Source organism: Phaeoacremonium minimum, assembly GCF_000392275.1.
Source record: "Phaeoacremonium minimum UCRPA7 unplaced genomic scaffold PA7_03_scaffold_616, whole genome shotgun sequence".
In the NCBI taxonomy this organism is placed as follows: Eukaryota; Fungi; Ascomycota; class Sordariomycetes; order Togniniales; family Togniniaceae; genus Phaeoacremonium; species Phaeoacremonium minimum.
Window position 1 is genome coordinate 1 of NW_006921518.1, and position 10218 is coordinate 10218.

The 10218-nt window shown below is 53.9% G+C and overlaps 2 protein-coding genes across 2 annotated transcripts; both read right to left on the reverse strand.

Moving 5' to 3' along the window:
* Positions 1–841: 841 nt before the first annotated feature.
* On the reverse strand, positions 842–3579 carry UCRPA7_8910 (putative methylglutaconyl- hydratase protein; the record flags this gene model as incomplete). The annotated part of the gene is made up of 5 exons (XM_007921416.1): positions 842–1448; positions 1524–1815; positions 2352–2441; positions 3024–3091; positions 3332–3579. The coding sequence occupies 5 exons, from the start codon at positions 3577–3579 to the stop codon at positions 842–844; spliced, it is 1305 nt and encodes a 434-aa protein (XP_007919607.1).
* Positions 3580–4523: 944 nt separating this feature from the next.
* UCRPA7_8911 (putative fad binding domain protein) lies at positions 4524–6994 on the reverse strand (the record flags this gene model as incomplete). Its single annotated transcript, XM_007921417.1, has 3 exons — positions 4524–6033; positions 6175–6574; positions 6895–6994. 3 exons carry the CDS (start codon positions 6992–6994, stop codon positions 4524–4526), a joined length of 2010 nt encoding a protein of 669 aa, XP_007919608.1.
* Between the last annotated feature and the right edge of the window lie 3224 nt (positions 6995–10218).

Sequence of the window (10218 nt, forward strand, 5' to 3'; positions counted from 1 at the left end):
AAGAGCAGGCGAGAATCAATTAAAAGAGAAAGGATTCCTGAAGCTGTGTGTGGGAGGTGGTAGCTATGTACCTTACCTATGATGCGGGATGGGATGGTGATGATGTCATGGCTGCCGCTTGCGAGCTCTTCTCTCCTCGTGCTGCTTCTCGATGGTGTCAATGGCGGGGAAATAGGAAAGAGCAGCAAGCCGCATGTGACAAATACAGCATAAAGCAACCTGTTCCTGCCTCTAATTAAAGAGGACTCGTTTGTAAGAGCAATTCCTCGCCGTATGCCAGATGACGTTTCTGACTGGAAGATACGCCAGAACGGCCTAGGATCGTCAGACATTGCACACTGTCGTTACAGGCCTGGGGTATCGCGGAGGTAACACTCCTCAACATTCCCAGCCACTGCACTACTATTCTACTACCCAAATGACGCCACCAATACCTTCACCTGGATCTGATTGTCCGACAAATCCGGTCCGATCTGGCTCGTGCCGGCTACACTTCCGGTGAGAGCGGTACAGCCTCACGACGGCAAGCATATAAAGAACAACAACAACAACAACAACAGGTAGAGTGCGCAGCTTCAACTACATCGCCCCGAGCTAGCTACTTTTTGATACTTCTACCTGCGTAAACTCTTTCTGCATGCAAAGTGTTCTTTTTCCATGTCATATATGTGCGATATGTCAATGACTTTCAGTAAGCCAGTTCATATAAATGTTCGTCCCAGCCTTGGTCGTCTCCACGTCTTGGACATGTAGACCGGTCATGCTTTTCTAGGTACACATGTAGCAGCAGATGCGTTAGGGAGGCAAAGAGATTGTCGAATGAGACAACCTTTACAGCATCTCAGCGGCCCTTGAAGACGGGCTTCCTCTTCTCTTGGAACGCCTTCAATGCCTCGTTCCTGTCCTCCGTGGCTACAACCCTCTCGTACATCATGTTTTCCGACTCCTCAATGGGGCGCTGCACCGCCTGCAGTGCCGCCCTGACCGCAACGGGCCCTCCCTCGCATATCCCTGCGGCCAAGTTCACCGACTCGCTCAGGACGTCCCTGCGCGCCTGGAACAGCAGCTTCTCCGCGTCCACCTTCGGGGGTTCGCCTTCTGCTGCCTCCTCCTGGCCCTCCGGGATGACCTCGACCAGTCGGTCGGCAATTCCCAAGAAGTAGGCTTCCGCGGCCGAGACCCGCCGGCCGGTAAGGATAATGTCCCGGGCACGGGCAACCCCAATGAGGGCCGGGAGACGGTAGGTACCGCCCGCACCGGGGATTATGCCGAGCCGGGTTTCAGGGAGGCCGACGACGGCATTAGAGGACATGACGCGGAAATGTGTCGCTAGTGCGAACTCGAGGCCGCCGCCAAGGGCAATTGAGCCGATGGCAGAGATGGTGGGGATAGGTAAGGCAGAGAGGGACGTCAATGACGCGCGGAGCGTAGTGAGGAAGGCGGCGGTCCTGTTAAACGAAGATGATCAGCTTTGCTACCCGGTACATATTGCAACTTGTTGCTGCTCTTCTAGGCCAACGTACTCCTCTTGTGTGAATGTCTTTCTCTCCTTCAAGTCAGCGCCTGAGCAGAAGCAGCTGTCGACCGCACTGGCTATGATCAATGCCCTCGTCGGGCCCTTCTCGTCCGGTCCCGCCGCACCGCCGAATCGCTGCTTCCAGCTGGGCTGCGGAAGCTCGTCTCCCGTGGCGGCATCGTACTGGGCATGAATGGCATCAATCTCTTCCCGAAGGGAGTATAGCAAGGCGCGAGAGATCGCGTTTCTCGCACGCGGTCGATTGAGCTCGAGAATGCGAATATGACCAGAGTTCGGTGCTGGCAAGTCGGTTACACGTACGAGCGGCTCTGTGCTCTCGGCGGCGGAGTATCGTCGAACGGACGTGAGGTAAGCATGTCGTTGAGATCGAAAGACGAGCCGTGACGGGGTCAGGACAGATGGCGGACGAGGAGGCATCGTGGTGCAGTGCAATGCAAGGGCGGCACTTGACAATAGAGGAGAAGTACCCAGCTCACTTACCTTGAGGGTTAGATGTCGGTTAAGATGACGTCTGACTGCCGATCGGCTACTACCGGTTCCCCGCGGTTTCGGTGTGAACGGTCCTCACGAACTGCATGCTTCAGTGTCAACCATCCCGTAAATCAGCAGATACAAATTGTAGACACGTCTCGCATTGCTTTAAAATTAGCTATGATGTGAAATTTACCGTGATTCCTGAGTCTTGCAAAGCACTAACTCGTTCATCAACATCCATGTTAAGACGAAAGATCGGAGGATTTCATAATTGCAACCTTCCGCCTCCCTCCTCAGGAGCATTCATAATCTCGATGTGCGGACCAGAGATGATACTCACGTCTCATATAGCTCAAACCAACACTGTATTCCCAGTCCGTCAAGACCCGCCAGGCGTCCAGTATTTCCCGGCTGCTCCAGTTCAACCAGCCTAACCATATCACGTTGAAATATTCCATTTCCTCGTCGTCATATACTTCTAAGCGTCCAGAAAGAGGATTCGAGGAGCTTGCTTGTCTCATTCTTAGTAAGAAGGCTTGAAGTTGCTTTGCCTCGCGACTTCTCGCGGGTGCTAGTAAAATGTAGACATCGTGTATAAAATTATTTAAACGGTGCGTCACACGGGAGTGTTGGGCGTGCGGGGAGGGCCAACCCGCCGGATTTTCTGCAGTGAGGTGTTTTTCCCGGTAGTATCTGAAGAGCTTTCGATGACCCAAGTAATCGGTGCGGCCAACGTTTCCCCAGTCATGGATCCGGCTTACAAAAGACGTCTCTTTTTTTCCAGGTTCTATGTCGAAGAGTAGACTGTTGGGTCGCCACAGAGAGCAGTCCATTAACGGAGCTAATAAACACTCGTAGAAATATGGGTATCCCTCCCGTCGACAGTCCCCGTTATGACTTTGCCCGTTATGCATTTCATCCGGACAAAGGCATCGTGGTTGGTCTCTGACACCGCCCGGCCGCATTACCCAAAACGATTTGCAAGACCGTTTCGGCCGATCAGGATCTTTACCCCCACGAAAGTAGATGTTCAGCGGCCGGATATGGTCCTCGGGCTCATCGAGAGAGCTGACCAGGTCCCTGAGGATCCGAAAAATGTCGAAAACCTTGGCTTGTAAGATCAGGAGCGCGAGTAGACGATGGCCTGAGACTGCCGCTTCGAATGTGATCTTCATAGCCTCGGGTTGGTAAAGGTGAATATATTTGGCCATTGGCGAGGAGAGATCCCGAACAGTCCACCGGGAAGTTTTCCAGATGCTAGACTTATTCCCTGTCCTTCTCCATGAAATCTCAATTTTTAACGCTGAGCCTGATGAATACCATGGCTCAGCGATGAGGTTTGTGGTCTTTGTCTGGATAGAGTTGTGGGTTTGCTGTCTGAGATCTTCGTCACTATGGGCTCGTGTAAAGTCGATCAGCTCGCCACCGGGCATGCGGCTCAGGATCTCTTTGCGCAGTTGTGAGCAAGTGTGCATGAGTTCGGTAAAATCTTCTTCCTCGGCAAGAACGTCGTAAATGAGATCTCGCAGCTCGCGGGCAAGGCCCAGGAGTCCTCGAGGTTTCTCCATCGCTGGAGCGGATGCCGATGGGATCTGACAGTGACGCTGATAGTTTGACTTGGATTCAGCAGGAGATCACCGTAAGGGAGCTCACAAAGATACGCGTATGATACCAATCAGAGGATTATGGAACCAAGGTGGCAGATTGTGAGTGTAAGAGGATGAAATGAGGATGAGATCGAATATCGTGACACGCGATGCCACTGGTTCTGTCATGGAAAATTAATACGTTTACATGAGGTTTGTTCATGGCTTTATGGCAAGATTGTCGCGTTGACTCGAAAAGCAGATAAAATGTGAAGAAAGGAAGGTGCCAACGGAGTGTTAGATGAAAGGGACAGCATATATGGAGATGGTGAGAATGATGCGTCAAATCTGAGAATTTCTGTCTGCAGCTTACAGGTTACAAGACTCGCCTCTCTCAATCACTTTAAATGAGCCTCTTGGAACTGTTAATACCCATTTTATATTTGCCTTCTATGTTTAAGGAACGACGGCACCCATAAGATGCGATACCAAAAACAACGCCTTATGCATATTTCGAGGGTATTGTCTAGTTATGATATGGATATGTACAATAAAACGACTGTAGGTACCGACTTTTGATGGGTATATGTATGTGAGTGATAGTGATGATAAATGAATGAGCGACACATGAGGGACGGTTTCCAACGCGATTTCCCCGGCGTTTTCTAAATCGCTTTCCCATGCATGAAAACCAACTCGCTTTGACAAAGTGCCTCCCTGACTTTTCATATTCTTGTTCTTATTCATGTGTACTGTCCATGCAACGAACAGAGCAACAGCTTGCGCGCCCTAAACGTCTATCAAAAGGGGTTGCAAATGCGTTCGACCAAAAGAGTTATTAGATAAGCGTTACTTTCGTCATTCCAAAAACATGAAGAGCCTCCACAACTGCACCAACTGCTCCGTCCACCTCACCCGACTCGGCTCTATGCTGAGACCTTGCACAGGCGGCCGTTCTGGGTGGGGTAGTAGGGGATCTGGCCGGTGACGTACCAGTCCTCAGAGCCGACGGCAGTGATGGCGTACAGGACGCCCCAGGGGTCGTACTTCTGCTTGAGTGTGTACAGGCGGTCGTAGTTGGTGCCGTAGAAGGACTGCTGGAAGTTAGGCTCGTTGATATCGGCCTCGTTCATGTAGGCACCGGCGCCAGGGGAGGCGTCACGCCAGGTCTGCAGGCGGTCGGTCAGCGTCTTGCTGGCGGCGGCGATCTCGGCGGGAGTGGCCTCGGAGCCCCAGGTGGCGCCGAGCATGCCGTGCATCAGAGTGTTGCGCCATGCGGGATTGACGGCGTTGTCCTGGTTGACGCTGGGGTTGGTGGCGGGTGCGAAGTTGTAGCCGAGCATCATGCCAGCATCCTGAGCAGCCTTCCTGATGGCGCTGGATTGGACGGCAAGCTTGCTGGAGTCGTTCCAGTTGGAGCGGGGGAAGAGACGAGAGCCGGTGTGGTATGACCATCCACCGACGACCTCGGTGGACTCAGCGAAGGTGTTGGTGAAAGCGTTGTAGACACCATCGTACTCGGTGTACACCTGGTCAGTGACATCGATGCCGAGAGCGCTAAGGTTGGCAAAGAAGGGAGCGTTGAAAGCGGTCAGCTGAGCAGTGTTCATGCCGTTGGCCCAGTGAGGGCCCATGGAGAAGGAGCACGAGTCGGCAGACAGGCACAGCAGGGTGAAGTAGCGGTAGTGACCAGCATCGGCAGCAGCGGGGAAAGTGGTCCAGAAGACATCAACACCAGCCCAGAAGGTGTCCATATCAACCGTGTCGCTGGTGGAGAAGCTGTAGGTCAGGGTGGTGATCTTGACCTTGGGGTAGGCAGCGATGACGAGGGAGGTGACAACGCCGAAGGTGCTGCCACCACCACCACGGAGAGCCCAGAAGAGATCAGAGTTGGTCTTCTCGTCAACAGAGACGAAACGGCCATCGGGCAGCACAGCCTCCAAAGCCAACACCTGGTCAGCAGCCATGCCCTTGACGGACATCAAGGGAGAATGACCGCCTCCGGCGATGTATCCACCACCGAGACCGACAGTGCGGGCGATACCTCCGACGACCTGGAGGCCCTTGGAGTCGGCGAATTGGTACACCTTCTCGGCCTGAACACCGGCACCGATCTTCAGGGCTGCGCCAGAATAGGTGGAGGTGGTGTACTTGGAGATGTAACGGATGTCCTGGAGGTGATGGGTCCAGATGGACAGGGAACCGGCACCGGTGGACTTGCCATTGAAGTCGTGGCCCTTGTTCTTGACGTTCAGACGGACGTTCAGGTTACGAGCGAAGTTGAAGGCGAGCTGGATCTGGGCGACGTTGGTGACGCTGAGGACATACGATGGGTAGCCACCTAGGGTGCAGTTGGCGCCGGTACGGGAGAGCGTAGGCGGCAGGCAGGTGACGCCCTCGTACAGAGGGAAATCAACGCCAGTGGGTTGCTCCATTCTAACGACGGCATGATCAGTATTGACTTAGAAGAGAACGGCCAAGAGAGAAGATTATGATCTTCAAGCGTCACAATGGTCACTGAGCAACACCCGCATGCACAAGGAACATGACAACGACAAAGAAGAAGTTCAGTCTTACTGGTACTTAGGTGATGTCCAGTTGGCAGTGATGTCAGCGCACTGGGCCGCATTGTACTGGGGCCAGTCCTTGTAGCAAACGGCGGCAGAGGGGACACCCTTCTCGAGGGCTCCGCCGGTCAGGAGGTCAAGCAGCAGCCATTGGATGGTGCTGGGCCAGTCCTTGTCGCCGGGCAGGACCTTGCACAGGCTGTTGCGGGTGCAAAGCGAGCGCTTCTTAGATGCCTCGGAGCCATCGGCGAAGTCGAAGATGGCGGCATCGGTGAGGTTGAGACTTGTCAGATTGGCGATGACATCGGTCGTCAGCTGCGCGGCCTCAAAGCCGAAGTAGTCGGCATCGAGGTCCGTGGTGCTGGGATCAACGGTAGCCACGGCTGGGGCAACAGTCTCATTGGTGGCGGCTATTGGCGCAGTTGGTGTTAGAATGGGCCATTGATGGTAATGGGGGGCCTTGAAGACAGCTGAAAGGGCCGCCTCAAAAGGACAACTGGGGGATTTTTGGGAAGATGTGATAGGAGGCATGTTTTGCTCTGCACGAGCACGCGCACAAGCGTGTGTGCGTGCGCATGCAGCCGACTGTGGGGGAAGCAGATCTCAATGCTGAAGAACGACGGCCGTTACACACGTGCGCGCCACCTAAAGCTTGCTCTTCACTTTTGCCCGTCGCTCTTTACTATCCTTGCGCTCTTCAGTTGGGCTGGGAATCGCACTTTGAACGTACCGACAGTGTCACTGCCATCGTCAATGGTTTGACCCAAAGCGAGCTGTGGCAGGACGGACGCAGCGGCCAGGACCGCAGCGAAGAAGGATGTCGACGGCATGGTCGGTCACCTTCGAGGAGGAAGAGGGGGGAGGTAGGGGAAGAGGGTGTTTAAAGAGAGTGTGAAGAACGACGAGACAGCACAGCGCAGGTGGCCCGTGAAGGAGAACAAAAGTCTCGCGATCTTGGAAGCGGGATGGACTTCGGGAAGAATAACGATCGGCACTCTCCAGTACTTATATGAAGGCAGCAGGGTCCCGGTGTGTTGGTGATTGCTCCCCGGTAATTGCGGTGACAGAACCCACTTCCCACGTGGTGGCCACGCATTTCTCTCATGCAGATGCCTCCATCGCCATGCTACTGCATAGCAGAGACTCTAATTGCTTGCTAAGGCATTGCTCAGAGAGAAAGAAGCGGATATAGCATCATTAGCATGCCAATAGCTGACAACAGACGACGGGCTAGTGGGCCAGGTTGGGCACGGCGGTGGAGAAGGGCGTGATGCCGTCGTTCTCTTTTGCTGCTTCCAGGCGATATAGTTACCGACTTTGGTCCTGGGCGCAGTCCCGGTCACAAATGACAAGAGTCAGGACACTCCTCTGGGCCCTCTAAGAAACCGAAAGAACCCAGGCCCAAACCCCTTACCGCGTAGTGTAAGTCCAGGCGTGGTAAGTCTGGAAGACGACCTGCCCTCCTGGGCTCCATCTTATTGCTACCAGCCAACGGGCGAGAGTGGAGTCTCGTCTCGCTCTGGCGGATAGGGAACACAGCTATGCAAAAGTGTCTCCGTTGCTACTCTTACTTGCCATGCTCGCAATGGTAGGATTGCGAGTCTATAGAGTCTGCTACAAGGGCTGGCGGAAATGATGTGGATAAACGGGTTAGCAGAAGGGGGCGCCTCGCCTCCAGAGGCATGGGACCCGGGCCAAGACCAGTCTGCAGGCCAGAGTCCGCCAGCCAGCTGCAGGAACAGCTGCTGATGCCACTATCCGGCGGGGATGCGTTCCTCCGCCACGAGGAAGACCCAGAGTTTCGCCAGGCCACATCTCGCCATGTGCGTCGAAGGCGAAGGAGGTCCGCTGAGGAACCCGGCAAGTGGCGGGGGTTTGCTGCCGACTACTCCGTTGCTGCTCGCTGAGCACGAGTTGGCCACTGGCCTCACTTAGCACCAGATCTAGACAAAAGAAGCAACTCAGGCTTGATCGAGAACACCATTATTGCTGCAGCTACCAACGAGTTTACGCGAGGGATCAACGACTACTACTGCAATCCGTATTGTAGGTCGATCCTGAAGAGTCTTTGTCTGAATACTCCCATGCCGTGACCAGGATCATTTGCGTATCTACACTTAGTTACAATACGACCTGATGAGACACAGGCTGAGCCCATAGGAATGCTTGTTGATAGGAGAGCTGTGTCTTCCGTGTTTCTGATAAGAGGGATTAATTTGCACCTCAGCCGTGGTCGCGGGCGCTGTCTTTGTCCGAATGCTCCTCCTTTGACCACCGATCAAGTCTGCTCGTGCTGCACCTCAGTGGGTCTCAGGATGAAGAAGTACGCTGCAACATAGAAATAGCCTTGACTGGGGGCGCGAAAGTTCTGACGGTGGCATTGGCCCCATAAATCTTCTCTCTGTCTGCCCTTACTCCGTGTTCCGTACACCGAGCAGAATTGCAAAAGTCCATTGTCACGGTAACATTCATCAAGGTACTCCAAATGCAAGGGGCCGGAGAAGGGTGCTCCACCAGCGCATTGGAACCCTTCTCGAACCCTGCTGTGGGATTGCTTACCTGAGGTTGACAGAGCAGAGTCTGCAGAACAAACACGGGACAGAATGACCACTGACACGACGGCAATAAGCTGGAATGAAGAGTCTTTGGCGGGTGCAGCCGAACGGGATCAACTGTCGCTTCCGTTGAAGTGGCTGGCTTATCTTGCAATAACGACAACTAGCAGCCGTATGATCAGTTCGCCGAGGACCAGGTCAATACCCCGATACCAGAACTCCCAAACCACCAGATGCTACTATTCTGCTCTTCCCTGCTGTAATCAGTGGATACATCTCACAGAGTCGGACCCGATTGCGTGCGAAAGGCTTGGCTTGATCCGATGGCCTGTGAGAACTGACCAAGCAGGACGACGACGCCCAATTTCCCAGTGGCAGCCCCTGGCCCCTGCGAGGACTGCGAAGTGGGCGCTGTGGGTAAGAGGCAAAGCCCCAAGGATCATGCCCCGCGAGACCATACTCGATGAAGCACGTACTATTGCTGCATCCCTGACCCGAATCGATAAGGTGGCCCCAGTGTCCCACAAATGAGGATCACCGCGAGGATTCTATTGCTGCATCCACTGTTGCGTACTCGGTCCAGTTCCGACCCTGGCCAGCTGCCACTGTAACTGGAACTGTAACTGTACTCTATCTCACCTACAGTATCTTATTAAGCGGACTCCATGCTTGTGCTCGTGCGTCTTTCTCAAGCAAGGGGTAGAGGCCAGACTGCCATTGAGGCCGAGAATTCCTCTATTGAGCAAAAGAAAACCAATTGAGGTCGATTAGGCTCATGTGAAAAGACATCTGCAGAGAAACTTGGGTGTAGCATGTTCTAAATATTCACGCTGCTTTTCATCGTGAAACCGCCGCCGGCCGTTGGCCCGTACCGCTGTCTGAGTGTCAGCCACACTGGAACATTCCGTTATTTAAATTAACCGTGGTGGTGTGTGCCTGCCTGCCTGGCACTCCTGCACTTTAAGGATTGCATGGCAGTATTTAGAAGAGTCAGTTTCTGAAACTGGACCAAACAATCGTCCAACTCGGGGAAGCCCAGGCGAACAGGTGGCCGGACACCCGCCGGACAAGCTGAATACTTGATACCTCAACATGCAGGCCCCGCAGACTAAACAGCCTAGCAATTTCATGCTTCAGTGAATCGCAGTCGCTCAATGTGTGGTTCCCACTCGCAGAGTTCATGCTAGCAGGAGGACCATGCAGTAGCTGGCCTAGTGTGGCTGCATGTTCATGGAGCATTCAGCTCTTAGTCCTGGAACTATAACTGGGCCAGTTCGTGAGTAGGATCTGCTCATCAGGCAAAGTTCTCATGCCTCTGGTACCACTTTTGGCTTCCATCCCACCTTCCGACTTTGTTTTGCCGTCGTCTGGCTTCTTTGAGATTCTTCCCTTGTCATTGACGTGTCATCTCACACGCTGGCGAGCTGTCGGATCGAGACGGTATGCCCGGTCAACGATTTACGGTATTGGTCATAGGTGAGTGAGGCATCAGAGCCAGA